Source organism: Danio aesculapii, chromosome 14, assembly GCF_903798145.1.
Source record: "Danio aesculapii chromosome 14, fDanAes4.1, whole genome shotgun sequence".
Lineage (NCBI taxonomy): Eukaryota > Metazoa > Chordata > Actinopteri > Cypriniformes > Danionidae > Danio > Danio aesculapii.
Genome location: NC_079448.1, coordinates 49,270,264 through 49,290,286, shown reverse-complemented (window position 1 = coordinate 49,290,286; position 20,023 = coordinate 49,270,264). Strand labels below are relative to the sequence as shown.

General features: G+C 32.6%; 1 protein-coding gene across 1 annotated transcript in view; it reads left to right on the top strand.

Moving 5' to 3' along the window:
* The window catches only part of fstl5 (follistatin-like 5), a 343,175-nt gene that overhangs the window by 100,121 nt on the left and 223,031 nt on the right, over positions 1-20,023 (top strand). Inside the window, 1 exon segment of the mRNA XM_056472163.1 lies at positions 19,564-19,812. Within this exon segment, the coding sequence (XP_056328138.1) occupies positions 19,564-19,812 (249 nt within the window).

Here is a 20,023-nt window from a genome sequence, read left to right as displayed (position 1 = left end):
GCACAGATGCTTAGGGTCAGAGAAATACAATATTTTTTGAGCAGCTTTACATTTTTTGTTTTATTTATTTATTCCTATTTTATTTTATCCTATTTTATTTTTCTTCATTTAATTTTATTTAATTAAATTGTATTCATGTATTCATTCATTTATTTATTTATTTATTTATTTATTTATTTATTTATTTATTTATTTATTTATTTATTTATTTATTTATTTGTTTATTTGTTTGTTTGTTTATTTATTTATTTATTTATTTCTATTTTGTTTTATCCTATTTTATGTACTCTTTTATTATTTATTTATTCCTATTTTATTTTCTCTGATTTTATTTTAGCCTACTTTAATTTTATTTATTATATTTATTTATTTATTTATTTATTTATTTATTTATTTATTTATTTATGTTTTCCTATTTATTTATCCATATTTTGTTTTATCCTATTTTATTTAGTCTTTTATCATTTATTTATTCCTATTTTATTTTATCCTACTTTATTTTGTCTGATTTATTTATTTATTTATTTATTTATTTATTTATTTATTTATTCATTCATTCATTTTTCTTTTCGGCTTAGTCCCTATATTAATCCGGGGTCACCACAGCGAAATGAACCGCCAACTTATCCAGAATATGTTTTATGCAGCAGATACCCTTTCCAGCTGCAACCCATCACCAGGGAACACCCATACTCTCTCATTCACACACATACACTATGGACAATTTAGCTTACCCTATTCACCTATAGTGCATGTCTTTAGACTGTGGGGGAAAACGGAGCTCCCGGAGGAAACCCACACGAACACGGGGAGAACACGCAAACTCCACACAAAAATGCCAACTGACCCAGCCGAGGCTGGAACCAGCGAACTTCTTGCTGTAAGGCGATCGTGCTACCCGCTGCGCCACCATGAAACCCTTATTTATTTATTCATTTAATCCTATTTTATGTAATCCTATTATATTTAGTCTTATTTATTTATTTATTCGTATGTTATTTTATTAAATTTATTTTATCCTGCTTTATTTTTATTTATTTATTTATTTATTTATTTATTTATTTATTTATTTATCATCTATCTATTTAATTTCATTCTGTTTTTATTATATTTTATTTAATCTTATTTTATTTGTTTTTTTATTTATTTAGTTAGTTCTATTTCATTTAATCCTATTTATTTTATCTTATTTATTTTGTCCTATTTTATTTTATCCAGTTTTATTTTGGTTAGTTAGTTAGTTAGTTAGTTAGTTGGTTAGTTAGTTAGTTAGTTAGTTAGTTAGTTAGTTAGTTAGTTAGTTAGTTAGTTAGTTAGTTAGTTAGTTAGTTAGTTTAGTTAGTAAGTTATCCCTATTTCATGTATCCTATTTCTTATCCTATTTTATTTATTTATTTATTAGTTTATTCTGTTATTTTGGTTGTTTATTTGTTTAGTTGTTTGTTGTATACATTTCCATTTCCATAAACGTTGACCACAAAAAAACAACAACAACAAAAGTTCCACTCTTACTAATGCTTTAATCGAATTTCAAGCTACTGTAATGTGCCCTGTTCAATAAACCTAACCCCTAAAAATATTCCCAAACTTACATTTCTGTCATAGAGTCACATATGTTATTAATAATACATAATTCAAACATGTGAATTCCTGTGAGCGCATGCAGTAAGGCTCCCACCGTGTTTATTGTTGTGGTTTCTTAATGCCATTCCATCGCTCCTCTCATTCGGTTGAGCAGATTTATTAGAGCTGATCCGTGTCAGGTAATAAAAGGAAAAATAAAATAATAAACGAGAAATAATGCCACAACTGATTCGAACTGACGCGTCTCGGTGGAAACAGATCGCACATCATTATGCCTGAGATGCTGTGGCGTCTCGCTTTAATTCAGCCAGCGCCGAGATGCCAATTGTTGTGCTTAGTGATTGTACAGCACCGTGTTTAATGAACGAAAACCCGGGAGCACATCAAACTTGCTGTTTTTTCCGCCTTTCCCATAGCGAATCGTTCTATAAATACGGCTCTTCTCAGGCAGGTGCTTGTTAATACAACCCCAAGAGTGATGAGAAGCTGCGCTTTTAGTGATATCTCATTCAGCACTCCAGCAATTCCAGCTTTATGGATGTGACATTTGCAGTAAAACTTATAACATAAATTCACAGAAAAAGTATACACAGAAAAAAAAAAAATGCTGGGTTCCTTCATGTTGTCTCAACATGAACTGATTAAGTTAACGTAACTGTTTTTATAGGTTGAAGAGGATTGAACATAAAACATTTATGTTGTTCCCCAAAAACCTTTTTTTGTGATGTTTGAGCTCATTTGAAATGAGTAGTTTGAACAAGCAGCAAAAAAAGAACATTTTTGAGTGAATGTTGACATTATATTGAAACATGTTTAAATTAGGGTAGTCGCAATACTGGAATTTGGTACCAGTCGATACTAAACTTTATCAAACGTCCATATCCTGCTAACTGCACGTTCTTAAACATCACTGATTCATACCTGTCAACCCTCCCATTTTTCCTGGGATTCTCCCGTATTCTACAGTTCTATCCGGCTATCATCCCGTAAAGGTATTTTCCTGTATTTCTCCTGTATTTTCAGTCTTTCTCTGAAGGGTGGCAAATAAGCATTAAAGAGCCGAACCTCCCTATATGCAACCCATACCGCCGAACCACCAGGGGCCGCCCCTTGCTCTTAAATGCGAGTCTGTTCTGTGCTTTTGCTTTGTTTAGGCATGAAAACACTTTGAAGTAAATATATAAATGGTGCGATTCCTTTTCATTACAGGTGCCGTCACCCATGCAATCCTCAAAACAGTCATGTAGTGGTGCATGACTGTCAGCTGACGTGCTTCATAGTGATAAATAGACGCTGTTTCCCAAACGGAATCTGTACAAGCGATTTGAAGCGCAGCTAGAATCTGGGTTTTGGGTGCGTGTTTGAACAGATTAATTATACACATAATTAATAATAATAACGTTAATAATAATAAGATGTCTAACAAAAAATCTAAGTAAATAAGAGATTCATTCGCTGCTCTTTAATCAGAATGTGTAAGTTATACAGTGAAGAAAAGATTGAGATTTGATAGCTTGATTCTATTTCATTATAATAGCTATTAATTATAATAAGCTGAACTTTTTGCCAATGTATTTGCTGGTAATCTATATATTTATTTTTTCTTTTGTAAATAAAAATATTAAAACATATTACTAACCATTTAACTGTTTATTTACAATGAAACCGCTCCAAATGAACATATTTAGGAATTTGGTTTTTTTTAAGGGGGGGGGGGGGTGCACTATGGTGGGCATATCCATTATTTTCAAATCCCCAATGTTGACAGGTATGCACTGATCTGCCATTGTGTTCACATGCTCAACAGAAATGACTGTGATTGGCTGTGAAGGTCATCAGTTCACCGAACTCACCAATGTTTACTGAGTGTAACCACAGATACAGGGACACTGGAGCGTTTTTAAAGCTGCGATTCATGGGCGGATCGCTCGTATGTCCGCTTATAGACAAACCAGCTGATTGACGTGACTTTGAAATGCTCCAGTGTCCCTGTATCTGTGGTTACACTCAATAAACAGCGGTTAGTTCAGTGAATTGATGACCTTCACGGTCATTTATGTTGAGCACATGAACACAATGGCAAATCAGCTGTGTTTAAGAATGTGCTCAATAGCGCTCAAATGTTAGCTGGAAATGCACATTAAAAATGGAAAACAACTAATCATTTGGGTTATGGGATCAGAAAAAAATGAGTCTGTAATCATTCATTCATTAATTCATTTTATTTTCAGCTTAGTCCTGTTTATTAATCAGGGGTGGCCACAGCGGAAAGAACCGCCAACATATCCAGCATATGTTTTACACAGCAGTTAACCTTCCACCCACAACCCATCACTGGAAAACATCCATACACACTCAATCAACACAAATACACTACGGACAATGACACTAGATTTCATCATTCATTCATTCAATCATTTTCTTTTCGGCTTAGTCCCTTTATTAATCTGGGGTCACCACAGCAGAATGAACCGCCAACTTATCCAGCATACTGTATGTTTTACACAGTGGATGCCCTTCCGACTGCAACCCATCCCTGGGAAACATCCATACACACCCATCCAAACACATACACTACGGACAATTTAGCCTACCCAATTCACCTATGGCACATGTTTTTGGACTGTGGGGGAAGCCAGACGAACACGAGGAGAACATGTAAACTCCACACAGAAATGCCAACTGACCCAGCTGAGGCTCGAACCAGCGACCTTCTTGCTGTGAGGCAATTGTGCTACCCACTGCGCCACCATGCTGCCTGAATTAAACATGGTAAAGTAATAGACAGACAGACAGACAGACAGACAGACAGACAGACAGACAGACAGACAGACAGACAGACAGACAGACAGACAGACAAAGAAAGAAAATAATTTATTGAGAAGAACAATTGACAGGAAAGTCAACAAAGTTACCCAATCTGCTGTTCTTGGGCTTTTGGTTAAGCAACAATTGATTGGGACAAAATTATTATCCTTATTATTAAATTGTTTTATTTAAATAGCAATTTAAACTACCCCTTTAATATGTACAATAAGAAACAAAAAGAAGGAGCTTTGACATATACTCTGGGGAAGAATGCGTCAGTACATCAATTACATCAGGTTTCCTCTTTTATGTTGTGCTTGAATGGTCAGTCACTGATATGGCCTCTTGCCAATTTGAGTTTGAGACACCTGTTCTACAAAATACTTTGTAGAAATTCTGTGAATTAAACTGCACAACCCAAAAGAAATAATGCTAATCAAAAAGATAAGAGTTGTTCTCTATAGAACAACGATGATTGATTTTATTTCACACTTTTGCATTTATGAGGGAAAAGCTTCATTATGGATGTGACCCCTCTCTGTTATAGATATGACGGACGGTAAATCAAATATAATGTGTGAAAACATTGACAGAGACGTTTTTGAGTATTTTTACAGTACTGTAAAATACAAGCCTAAACAAACACTATTTTGGTGAAATCTGTAAAATTCTGGCAGATGGGTGCTGGGGAAAAAATTATAATAATGGATGTTAAATTACAGAAATGTCTCATAATTCAAAAGTATTTTTTTTTCTGTATTTTTTTATCTTAAAATATTTATTGTGGAACTGTACATATATATTGTGGAAAGTTATGTAAAAGCTGTAAAATGATACATTTTGAACAGTGCTATAATTCAAATATTCAGTCATAAGTGGAAAATAGCCAGTCAGTTGGCATTTCTGTGTGGAGTTTGCATGCTCTCCCTGTGTTGGCGTAGGGTATAGGTGAATTGAATTAACAAATATGGCAGTACTCTGTGTGTGAATGAGTGTGTATGGGTGTTTCCCAGTGATGGGTTGCAGCTGGAAGGACATCTGCTGTGTAAAACATATTCTGGATAAGTTGGCGGTTCATTCCGCTGTGGCAATGCCTGATGAATAAAGGGACTAAGCTGAAAAGAAAATGAATGAACGAATGAATATGATCATGGAATGCAACAAAATTCAAATGGAAAAATATTTTCAAAAGATTAAATTAGAGGGCGACGCAGTGGCGCAGTAGGTAGTGCTGTCGCCTCACAGCAAGAAGGTCACTGGTTTGAGCCTCGGATAGGTCAGTTGGTGTTTCTGTGTGGAGTTTGCATGTTCTCTCTGCGTTTGCGTGGGTTTCCTCTGGGTGCTCCGTTTTCCCCCACAGTCCAAAGACATGTGGTAGGGGTGAATTGGGTAAGCTATATTGTCCGTAGTGAATGAGTGTGTATAGTTGTTTTCCAGAGATGGTGTGCGGCTGGAAGGGCATCCGCTGTGTAAAACATGTGCTGGATAAGTTGGCGGTTTATTCGGCTGTGGCGACCCCAGATAAATAAAGAGACTAAACCAAAAAGACATTGAATGAATGAATGAATGAAAGAATGAATGATAAAATTATACCACTACAATAATATCAAATTCACTTTTTTTTTATAACTGCAACAAGTGACACAGTGGCTCAGTGGTTAGCACTGTCACCTCACAGGAAGAAGGTCACTGGTTCGAGTCCCGGCTGGGTCAGTTGGTATTTCTGTGTGGAGTTTGCATGTTCTCCCTGTGTTGGCGTGGGTTATCTCCGGGTGCTCTGATTTCCCCACAGGCCAAAGACGTGGTATAGGTGAATTGGGTAAACTAAATTGTCCGTAGTGAATGAGTGTGTATGGATGTTTCCCAGAGATGGGTTGCAGCTTGAAGGGCATCCGCTGCGTAAAACCTGTGCTGGATGAGTTGGCAGTTCATTCTTCTGTGGCCACCCCGGACTAATAAAGGGACTAAGCCGAAAAGAAAATGAATGAATGAATGAGTTTGCATGTTCTCCCTGTGTTGGCGTGGGTTGCCTCCGGGTATACATTGAACCACTAAACATACTCCTTATGATGTTTTTCTACAAGAGGAAAACGTGAATTACTTCCAAATACTTCAAATGTAATCTGTGTTAGTAAATGCAAGACTATTGATGAAATCCAGACATAAAACTGTATGACAACATTTCAGATGACTGTTTTATAGCCTACAGCTAATCAATCTGTCAGATTTTGGAGTGCATCATAGTTCTATAGAAAATTATATATGATCTTAAATAAAACAAATACATTTATAGAGATGGTATAGAAGTATATAATTTTACTCACCTGGGAAATGGAGGCCATGTGAATGGTTTTTGAGCACAATTAAGTGCACACAGCATTCTTTATCATCTGATAATTGTAAGAAATAATTCCAAAAGGCAACTGACTGTGTAAAAAAGTCACAAAAAACAGATGTATACGTCGAGTTCAGCAGCTAATCAGCCGGAATGACATGACAGTAACCAGTGAGACCTAGCTGTCACTCAAGTGGCCCCGCCCCTAATTATGCAGACTTAATATAACTTAATAAAAATGAAACGGATGAATTATAAAAAAAAATCACCCCCTCACAGTTGTAATGAAGGGTAATATTAGCTCTATGCAGCAAAACCGTCTTTTGTACCGGGCTGTAAACATGTTTTTATCAGCTGTGAAATTGGCCAATTGGTATTGCAGTCAGTGAATATCTGAATTTCCTGGAGCCAGCCCCCAAAGGCCAGTCGATGAACTGCAGTTTCAGTTCCATATTGGCTTCACAAGGGAGAACGGGAAGGTTGCTGCTTGGTTTTCGCCAACAGTCCAAACACATGCACTATAGATGAATTGAATAAACTAAATTGGCTGTAGTCAATGTGTGAATAAATGTGCATGGGTGTTTCCCAATGCTGGGTTGCAGCTGCAAGGGCATCCGCTGTGTAAAACACACTGGATAAGTTGGCGGTTCATTCCGCTGTGGCAACCCCTGATGAATAAAGGGACTAAATTGATGGAAATTGAATGAATGAATGAATAACTGCAACAATACAAGGTTGACATTTGCATAGAATTGCTCACTCACCCCAGCAAAAGCTCAGATTTGGTTTGCTTAAAGGAATCGTGAAGCAGATGGAGGAGTAATGGCAGGCAGGTGAGCGTGTTTTCTGTGTCGTCTTTCATATGTCGCCGTTTGAAGGCTGTTTATCCGGATGCGTTTGCTCTGTTTTTGGAGCGGTAGAGTCCACAGAGGCTTCTTAAAGGGCTGCAACGAGCCGAGTGTTGTTTACTACATTACCCAGAGTCCCAGAGGACCAGCGTCTGTGCTGCTGGAAAACATCAAGATGGCCTGGGACACTCGCACCTTTGGTGGTGACAAGAGAATGAAACCATGACGGGCTGTTAAGAGAAAAGAGACAAAACCCATGTGTTTAAACAAAAGCCGCTGAAAGTTTGACGTGTTGACGCTCATGCATGAGTCACTGGGAGTCTATAGTTAAAAGATTTACACTGAAAAAAAAAAAGTAAATTTCACTGAGAGCAAGTAAAGTGGGTGTTATTTATTTATTTGTTTTTCCATTTACATGTCGACCAATGAAATAAGCACAGCACTGATTAAACTAACATAGTGGCAAATATATAGATATAGTTGCAGGTGACCAGGCAAGGCACTTTTTTTATTTCTCTCTCTACCAGTGGAAGTGTGGACTAGACTAGTGTTTCCCCAACCCTGTTCCTGGAGGCACACCAACAGTAGATATTTTGGATGTCTCCCTTTTTTGACCCATTAACTTCAGGTGTTGGAGTCTCTTCTGATGTTATGATAAGTTGATTCAGGTGTGTTTGATTAGGGAGAGGTTGAAAATGTGTACTGTTGGTGTGCCTTCAGGAACAGGGTTGGGAAACACTGGACTAGACTAATATCTCGTATATAAATCTGATATATGACAATATTGCATAAATTTCATATTTGTTCATATCTGGATTTAACTTATATAAAATATAAGGAATAAAATAATCTGCAGTGCACTAAAAATTCATTATTTTGTGATTTTTGTAAACCATCAACAGTTCTGTTTGGAATATTACTTTTTTAGACCTTAAAGTGCCGGTACATAGAATCTTGCATTATATGATTTTCTAGACTATATGAGACTAATAATTCCCTGAAAGAAAGTATATTGGTGATAATGGTTGGTTTGGATTTTGGACTAAAACTGAAATATTTATTTAAAATAAAAATGAAAAATTGAAAATAAATAAATAAATAAAAAGTCACATTAAATAAATAAACACAATTTTATGAAATTTAAATTAAAACTAAAATTCGAATTAAAATAAATGTAGAAATGCATTCTTTTTGTAACTTTGTAAATAATTCTGCTAGGAATATTACTTTTTTGGAAAATAATATTGGTAATAATGGTTGGTTTGGATTTTGGACTAAAACTGCAATATTTATTTTAAAAAAATCAAATGGGGAATAATTCCAAACCAGAATGCTTAAAGTTAAATAAATAAATAAATAAAATTAACTTAAATAAATGTAAAAAATAATAATACAATAAAAATTTTGACTTATTTTTATTTAAATAAATGATCCTTAAAAAGCATCACCAATGCTTAAAAAGTGACTTAAAATAAAATAATAAAATACATTAAACAATTCATTTTAAAATAAATACAATTTAGTAATTTAAAATTTTGACCAAAGTTTAAATTAAAATAAATGAAATGATCTGCAATACAGTAAAATGCATTGTTTTTGTAATTTTGTTAACAGTTCTGTTAGGAATATTACTTTTTTTGAACCTTAAAGTGCTGGTACATATTGTCTTGCTTTATATGATTGTCTACACTTTATCGGACTTACAATAATTCCATAGGAAAAATAATATTGGTAATAATGGTTGCTTTGGATTTTGGACTAAAACTTAAATATTTATTTTAAAAAAATTAATGGGGAAAAATTCTAAACCAGAGTGCTTAAAAAGTCATATTAAAAATAAAGTAAAATAAAGAAATAAATTAAATTTTAAAAATGTACTCATTAAAAATGTGACTAAATTTTAATTAAAATAAATGAACCACCAATGCTTAAAAAATTACTTAAAATAAAATAATAAATTAAATGATAAATAAAATAAAAATAATAATTAAATTAAATTAAATAATAAAAAAGAATAAATAATAATATTAAATCAATTTTAAAACTGACTAAAATTTAAATTAAAATAAATGAAATTATCTGAAATACACTAAAATGCCTTATTTTTGTAATTTTGTAAGAAGTTCTGCTAGGAATATCACATTTTTTTGCACCGGTACATATTGCCTTGCATAATATGATTGTCTAGACTTTATGGGACTAGCAATAATTCCATGAAAAAATATATTGGTGAAAATAGATGGTTTGGATTTTGGACTAAACTGAAATATTTCTTTTAAAAAAACAAAACAAATGGAAAAATCCAAACCAGTATGCTTAAAAGTCACTTTCTAGTCACTTTCTAGTTATATGCCCAAAAGAGTTTTCATGCATTACTTGTTACAAGATCCACGACCTCAAACGGCTGAAATATTATATAAGCTTTCAAATACCAGAGCTTTATAAACTGCCAGTCCTGTTTTAATGCCAAAAGTACAGTTTGCGCTGATGCATTCTGTTAAAAAATCTGGCCCTTAATGTTTAGGCTGTATTCAGGAAATGTTTGTATATAAAAGGAATAAAAAGTTCCCAGTAGCTGAATTCTTTTCCATTATTGTTTAGGCATGTGTATCAAACAAATAAATTGCATTGTTATTTTTGGTCCCTGAAGCGCAAGTGAAACACACACGCTCCGACTACAGCATATAGAGTCATGGATATTTTGTGCATTCTTTACAAACTCCAGTAAAGCTCTGTATTTTAAAGCTTATATAACATTTTCATGGCTCTTGTAGCAAGTAATGCATGAATAAACTGAATTTGTGCAGCATTGGGCATAGAAAGTGAGCAGTCTGGTTTAGAAGAATGCTTCCTTATTAAAAAAAAAAAAAAAAAGATTTCAGTTTTATTTCAAAATCCATTATGACCATTTTTTTTTTTCAATGAATTATCAGTTCCATAACGTTTAGGCAATCATAGTAGTGCAAGCCAATGGGTACTGGCACTTTAAGGTTTATATATATATATATATATATATATATATATATATATATATATATATATATATATATATATATATATATATATATATATATATGTATATATATATATATATATATATATATATATATATATATATATATATATATATATATGTATATATATATATATGTATATATATATATATGTATATATATATATATGTATATATATATATGTATATATATATATGTATATATATATATATGTATATGTATATATATATATGTATATATATATATATGTATATATATATATATGTATATATATATATATGTATATATATATATATGTATATATATATATATGTATATATATGTATATGTATATATATATATATGTATATATATATATATGTATATATATATATGTATATATATATATATATATATATGTATATATATATATATATATATATATATATATATATATATATATATATATGTATATATATATATATATATATATATATATATATATATATATATATAGGTTGAAGTCAGAATTATTATGCCCCGTTTATTTTTTTCCCCAATTTTTGTTTAACGGAGAGAAGATTTTTTCAACTAATCATAATAGTTTTAATAACTCATTTCTAATTACTGATTTATTTTATCTTTGTCATGATGACAGTAAATAATATTTGACTAGATTTTTTTCTCGACACTTCTATACAGCTTAAAGTGACATTTAAAGGCTCAACTAGGTTAATTAGGTTAACTAGGCAGGTTAGGGTAATTAGGCAAGTTATTGTATAACTATGGTTTGTTCTGTAGACTATCGAAACAAAAATATAGCTTAAAGGGGCTAATAATTTTGACCTTAAAATGGATTTGAAAAAATTAAAAACTGCTTTTATTTTAGCCGAAATAAAATAAATAAGACTTTCTCCAGAAGAAAAAATATTATCAGACATACTGTGAAAATTTCTTTGCGCTGTTAAACATCATTTGGGAAATATAAAAAAAAAAAAAAAAAAAATCAAAGGGGGGCTAAGATATTCTTAGCAGAACTATTTATTGTTTATTTATTGTACAAAAATACAAACAATATTGTGTTTTTACTGTATTGTAAATTTACTATTTATTCTATTTACTTTTTTTTTATTATTTTAATTTAAAATTTTATTAAATGTTTTTTTATTTTATTTTATGTATTAGGTTAAATAAACATGATATAAGTAAGGTGCCATGGTTAAATGCTTTATTTGCATTAAATGCATTGTTATTAATTATATACACTCACCGGCGAATTTATAAGGTACACCTTACTAGTACAGTGTTAAACCCTCTTTTGCCTTCAAAACTGCCTTAATCCTTCGTGGCATAGATTCAACAAGGTACTGGAAATATTCCTCAGAGATTTTGCTCCATATTGACATGATAGCATCATGCAGTTGCTGCAGATTTGTCAGCTGCACATCAATGATGCGAATCTCCCATTCCACCATATCCCAAACGTGCTGTATTGGATTGAGGTCTGGTGACTGTGGAGGCCGTTTGAGTACAGTGAACTCATTGTCATGTTCAAGAAACCAGTCTGAGGTGATTTGTGCTTTATGACCTGGTGCGTTATCCTGTTGGAAGCAGCCATCAGAAGATGGGTTCACTGTGGTCATAAAGGGATGGAGATGGTCAGTAACAATACTCAGGTAGGCTGTGGTGTTGACACGATGCTCAATTGGTACTAATGGGCCCAATGTCTGCCAAGAAAATATTCCCCACACCATTACAACACCACCACCAGCCTGAACTGTTGATAGAAGGTAGGATTGATCAATGCTTTCATTTTGTTGATGCCAAGTTCTGACTCTACGAATGTTGCAGCAGAAATCAAGACTCATCAGACCAGGAAACGTTTTTCCAATCTTCTATTGTCTAATTTTGGTGAGCCTGTGCCAATTGTAGCCTCAGTTTCCTGTTCTTAGCTGACAGGAGTGGCACCCGATGTGGTATTTTGCTGCTATAGCCCACCTGCTTCAAGGTTGGATGTGTGTTCGTTCAGAGATGCTGTTCTGCAGACCTCGGTTGTAACGAGTGCTTATTTGAGTTACTGTTGCCTTTCTAATAGTTCTAATAGTAACTCCTACAGTGTGTAGGCCCTCAGAATCATCCTCACTTTCCCCTGCCTAGCAGCACCCCTGCATACACACACACACACACACACACACACACATGCATCTAAATATATAAGAGACTCAATTTCCATATTCAGAGTGCTTTAAGTGGTCACCGCTTCTTTTTCTTCTGAAGTCAGGATTTGCTTGTTTGGTTTTGTTTTGTTTGTTTTGCCTTCAAATATCCACACAATCCACTAATAATCTCCCAGCTCGCAGTAGTTCTGCCTTCAAATGTTTATGCAGAATGGTTAAAAAAAATGAGTTTCTCTGTGGAGAACAAGAATGGGATTTCTTTGGCTTCTGAAAGCAGACGGCGCTCTATTTATCATCGCAAATGGCTTTTGTGCAGACAGATATCAATTACATAGCCGAGATATGACAAGCATTCACGACTCTCTTCCAGTGTGATGCTCTTTCTCACAGCTAATATCAAATCTTCCTGAATACAGAGTAACTAATGTTCTCGTCCTTTTATTTAGTCTGGAAGTCTTGGGGTGTACATCTGTAAGAAGAGATATGAGTGTCTGTGCTTCTGAAGGCCTGTGCCTGAGCTCTTATTAGTTCTCATGCATGTCATGGATCTGCTATAATCAGCACCTGAGGGCTGTCATTGGGTCTCGTAGCTTTATTGTCCGTGTCCAGTGGAGGAATCTTTCTTCGCTGGTAAAAAGCCTGCTTTTATTTTGACCTTTTCAGGTCATCTGAACTTATTTCGGCTGCTGTCGATGTTTGTTGTCTTTTTATTATCATTTCTGTTGCTGCTGTTGTTGTAAATAAAACCAGAAATCCAATTACTTTGATCCATATACAGTTGAAGTCAAACTTATTAGCCTTCCTATGAATTTTTTTTCAAATATTTCCCAAACTATGTTTAACAGAGCAAGTATTTTTTTCACAATATTTCTGGTAAAAACAGCTATTATTAGCCCCCTTAAGCATTTTTTTCTATTGTCTACAGAACAAACCACTGTTATACGATAACTTGCCTAATTACCCTAACCTATTTAACTTAATTGGATGCCTTTAAAAGTCACTTTAAGCTGAATACTAGTATCTTGAAAAAATCTGGTCAAATATCATGTATTGTAATCATGGCAAAGATAAAATAAATTATTATTAAAAAGTCATTAGAAATTAGTTATTAAAAACTATTTTGTTTAGAAATGTGTTGAAAACATTTTCATTCCATTAAACCGAAATTGGAGAGAAATATACATAATACGTGGCTAATAATTATGTTGTCTAACCCTTACCAACTCTACCCTAACCCTAACCTAAAGCCTAACCTAACCTTACCTAACCATAACCCCAACCATAACCCACCCTACCCTACTCTAACCTTAACCTAACCCACCATAACCTACCCTATCCTAACCCAACCCTAAACCTAACCCTAATCTAACCTAAACCCCAACCTAACCTAACCTAACCCCAACTCCAACCCTAACTGAACCCTAACCTAACCTTAACCCTAATCTTAACCTAACCTTAACCCTAACCTTGCCTAACCCTATCCCAAACTTAAACCCTAACCCTAACCTAACCCAAGCCCTAACTGTATGTTGTCATGAGTTTTTTGCTCTATAATTTCTTACAGTGTATGTTTTTTTGGGGAAGTTTTAATTTAGTTAAGTAATAATATAATCACTACCTGAGATTACCATAGTTTGTATATTGTTGTTTCACCCTTACCATTACAAAATAGAAACAGTATTTAAATTTCAAGTCAATCAACCAGTCAGCCAGTCAACCGACTGACCAAACAACCAACTAACCAACCAATCAATCAATTAATTAAAAGAACCCAGAGTTTGGTTTTGTCCATATTTACCCAATATTGTATTGTAATAACCCAGCCTTTTTTAAAGTGTATAGTATTGTTAAAAGAATGTTTGTTCAAAGTTTGTTATTGTTAAATAATTTACTCGAAATTATAGCAGGAAACTTTATCATTTGAATGTTTTTGTGAAACATTTTAGTTGTATGTTACCTTATTAATCGCTTTACTTGCCGACTTGGGAATGTTCAAAAGTACATTTTCAACACTGTTTGCTTAAATAAATATTCCCTTAAAGTACAAATGAAAGCAAAACTAACCACTTGATTTTGTTAGCACACATTGCTAGATTTGTGGTGAACAATTCATCTGTGCATGTCATTAATAAAAAAAATAGTTTGCTCTTCTAATCTTTAATTGAAATCTGAAAATGTGCTTCCCTAAATTATCAGATTATGTCTGTCTGAGGTATTGGGCGTGGCTAACATAGTTAACCACACCCCTCTAGCTGTCAGTTTCGACAACAAACAGAAATGGTGAGGAGGAGAAGTCTGTTAGGTTGTAATAGCTCTCCCCAAACCCTTTACCTGATATTTCTAAAGGAAATGCCTTCTTAACTACAGCCAATCAGCTTGCAGCTTGCAGAAAAAACAAGCCACGCCCACTGTTTTCTCATTTAATATTTTGTTTCTCTTGGAACTGCATCACATTATGAAAAAAAAAAATGGTCGCAGCTTCCGGTTCATGTAGACTTTAAAGTGAAAAAACAGCTCTGAATGAAAGGGAAAATGACATGATGCTTCTTTAGTGCCGCCATTGATCATCCCTACATTTGTATATGATGCTCAAAAGGATTGTGGTGTTGGCTTTTACTGGAATGAAAATGCATGTCTGATGGTGTACAGATGAAAGGTGGACACACACCTTCAGTCCAGCTGCATCTTTCTTTCAAAAGCTGACTCATCAATAACCAATCGTTGCCGCTGAATTAGTCATTTGTCTTTGATGTCACTTTGGTCGCCGTGTGAATACCGATCAGATGCCGCTTTGGCTTCTGTCCATACTGCTGGAAAAAAAGACAATTTTCTCTTTTTACTACAACAACCTGCAGTCAGAAGGTCTTCATTATGTGGTACTTGATAAAAGAGGTCATCATTTAATTACGCATGTCTAAAAGGTCTCAAAATCGCTCTAAAGGAAGCAGCTTTTGGTTTTCTGCACTGTAAAACCCGATAAGTTAAGTTAACTCAAACTGTTTGAGGAAACCCATTGCTGCAAACCATTTAAGTTTTGAAACAAAAGAGTTTGAGTACTGTAAGCTCTAAAAAATATAGTAAAATATAAAATATTTATGTTGATATAGATACACTGTAAATATAAGTATATATATGTATATATATATGTATATATGTATATATGTATATATATATATGTATATATATATATATATATATATATATATATATATATATATATATATATATATATATATATATATATATATATATATATATATATACACACACACACATTGTAGAAACCAACAGTGAATTTTATCAAATGAAATACATATATATACATTATTAATTAAATTAAATTTAAACAGGAGGGGGGGGGGGGCTAATATTTCTGACTTCAACTATATACATATATATACATAAATATATATATATATATATATATATATATATATATATATATATATATATACATATATATATATATATATATATATATATATATATATATATATATATATATATATATATATATATATATATATATATATATATATATATATATATATTTATGTATATATATGTATATAGTTGAAGTCAGAAATATTAGCCCCCCCTCCCTCCTGTTTAATTTTAATTTAATTAATAATGTATATATATGTATATTTTTCCCCAATTTCTTTTTAACGGAGAAAAGTTTTTTTTTCAACAAATTTTAAACATAATAGTTTTAATAACTCACCTCTAATAACTGATTTATTTTATCTTTGCCATGATGACCGTAAAGAATATTTAATATTTAATATTTTTTCAAGACACTTCTATACAGCTTAAAGTGACATTTAAAGGCTTAACTAGGTTAATTAGGCTAACTAGGCAGGTTAGGGTAATTAGCCAAGTTATTGTATAACGATGTTTTGTTCTGTAGACTATTAAAAAACTAAAAACTGCTTTTATTCCAGCCGAATTAAAACAAATAAGACTTTCTCCAGAAGAAAAAAAAAATATTATCAGACATACTGTGAAAATTTCCTTGCTCTGTTAAACATCATTTGGGAAATATTTAAAAAAGAAAAAAATTCAAAGGGGGGGCTAATAATTCTGACTTCAACTGCATGTATATATTATTTTATGTTGATATATTTATAGTATTAGTAACTTTAACAATTTAAGTTTAATTATTAAATCTGTATGAGTTCAGTTCAGAACAAATCAAGTCCAAACAACTACATAGCTACTCGAATGGCTTGGTATTAAAGTTAACACAAAAACATATAATTAATTTATTCATAACTCATCATTAGCTTTGAGTTCTGCTTAAAGTAATCAGTTAATGTGTAACCATAACTTTTTTCATTGAGTCAAAATAACTTTTTTTTTCATTTAAGTTAAACTAGCTTATTTCATTTATTGATTTTCACTGTTAGGTTTTACAGTGTGTGATTCATTGTAACATGATTGCTGTGAGTTTTATTAATAATCAAAATCGAGCTTAATTATATAATAGCCAATATAAAGTCAGTGTGAGGGGATTGGAAATTATAAATAATCTTTTTTTTTTTATGTGTTGCTAATTATACATCATTTGGGTTCTTTCATAAATGTCATACATAAGTCTACTTTTCTGCTCATCTGCATTCAGTAAGGGTGCAGGGGTTTCTGTCAGATCCCCTGTTGATTCAGAAAAGTAGCATATTGGGGCCTACACTTTTTAACATCTATATAAATGATATTGCTTCTGCTGCAGGTGATTCTTACATACATCTATATGCTGATGATACCATCATTTATTCATCTAGTTCTTCTCTGACTACAGCGCTTACTTCACTGCAAGCCATTTTTTTAAGCATCCAACGTGCTTTTACCAATCTTCATTAAGTTTTGAATACTAATAAAACAAAACGTATGGTTCTTAATAGAAATTTACCACATGTTGAGTTTCCTCCTAGAATGTCCTCATTTGATGGTAGTGAGATTGATTATGTTGACTGCTACAAATATCTTGGTGTCTGGTTAGATGGTAAAACTGTAATTTGACACTGACTTATATGATTTGCTCAAAATGGTTAAAGTCCGTATTGGTTTTCTTTACAGAAACAAATCTTCTTTTAGATTTGGGAAAATTATCTAATGGGTTAAATAAGCACATAACCATAATCTTTTTTATTATTATTATTATTGCAGCATATAGCATCATTTTCTGGTCAAAACAGCTTTTTGCTGTTATGTTTGTTTCTTTTTAGTTTCTTTAAGTTTTTTTGTTGTTTTTATACAACAATATTGTAATATTGTAATTGTAATTATTGTAATTGTAATTTTTATACTGAATTTTACACTTATTAGTCAGAGTTATTTTTTTTTTGTCATTGTAGAATCTCTGAGAGTTTATTTATGGCCTGTCCATGCATTATTGATGAATTTGCCTTATTTAAACTTAATTGCCTGTACTGTATAACAGTAGGAGCTGAAACATGATTGAGCATTTTCAATTCTTAATCCTAAATTCAAAAGAGCTCAAATCTTAGTAATCGCTAATAAAGGGAAAGCGTGCTAGAACTCGGGCTGCATTTTATCACAGACATACGTACTTTCATCATGTTTTGCAGATCATCACTGCAGAGGGATGATTATTATTATTATTATTTTTTTATTTTTTTATTTTATTTTATTTTATTTTATTTTATTTTATTTTATTTTATTTTATTTATTGACTAACATATCTAGTGATGAAAGATAAAATATTTTGAATAATTAGACTGAATATATTCCAGTAGCTGCAGATCATCAGCACAGAGGGATGATTATTTAACCATTCATTTTTTCTTTTCGGCTTAGTCCCTTTAATAATCCGGGGTCGCCACAGCGTAATGAACCGCCAACTTATCCAGCACATGTTTCACGCAGCGAATGCCCTTCCAGCTGCAACCCATCTCAGGGAAACATGCACACTCATTCACACTCATGCACTACGGACAATTTAGCTTACCCAATTCACCTGTACCACATGTCTTTGGACTGTGGGAGGAAACCCATGAGAACGCAGGGAGAAGATGCACGCAGAAACGTCAACTTACCCTGCCTAGGCTCGAACCAGCGACCTTCTTGCTGTGAGGCGACAGCACTACCTACTGCGCCACTGCGTCGTTTTATTTAGTATTTAATTTAATATTTAATTTAATTTTTGTTTTATTTTAGTTTTATTTTATTTATTTTTTACAACAAGATTGTGTGTGGTGTTGTCGTTGTAAACTCTCAATGCTGTTTTCTTTTAATACATGCTTTAGAATAGTATTTATGTATTATTAAGTATCTATCTGTTTTATTTTACGTATTTTATTTTTACAAACATAAATATGGATGAAAGATGAACTATTTTGAATCATTTTAATAAATAACTTCAATTGGTTGCAGATCATCAGCGCAGGGGGACGATTATTTAATTCAATTTAATTTATTATTTAATTTGATATTTTTTCTTTTATTTTTACAACATGATTGTGTGCTGTGGTGTTGTCCAGTCGTAATTGACAAACATAAATAGTGCTAAAAGATGAAACATTTAGTATTACATATAGTATTAAATACAGTATTTTGTAGATTGGGGTCAAAAAATAGGAGGGGTAAAAATGACCTTTGAGAGATGGTCACAATAGGAAATCTGTTATAAAAGGACAATTTTAATACCGTCTAAAATTGTATTATCCTTTAATAGTATTCGACTTTTACATACAAATAAAGTGTGGCCTGAAATCGTTATATATGACATGTTTCATCGCATCTGAGTAATATTATAAAGAATTAACATGATTTCTCTTCTCTTTGACCTGTTTTGGCAGGGTTTCTTGGTCAGACTGGTTTCCCCGGGCCCTGTGAACATAAGTACTGTGGTTTGGGGAAACACTGTGTGGTGGACAGAGAAACAGGTGAAGGAGAATGTCAATGTCTGGAGCGCTGCAAACCGCATTACAAACCTGTGTGTGGATCTGATGGGAAACTCTACCAGAACCACTGTGAGCTCCACAGAGCCTCCTGTCTGGCCCATCAGAGAATAACCATCATGCACAGCGACGAATGCTTCTACAAAGGTAAGCACCTGCGGATTGTGTGCTGTGGTGTGGTGCAGTCGCAAACTCTCAATGCTGTTTGATTTTAAACTACATACGTTAGAATTGGGTTTGTTTGTTTGCTATTTATTTATTTATTTATTTAAATATTTATTTATTTATTTAATAAATTCTAAAGTATGTTTTTAACTACATACTTTAGAATTCTATTTTATTTTATTTTATTTTATTT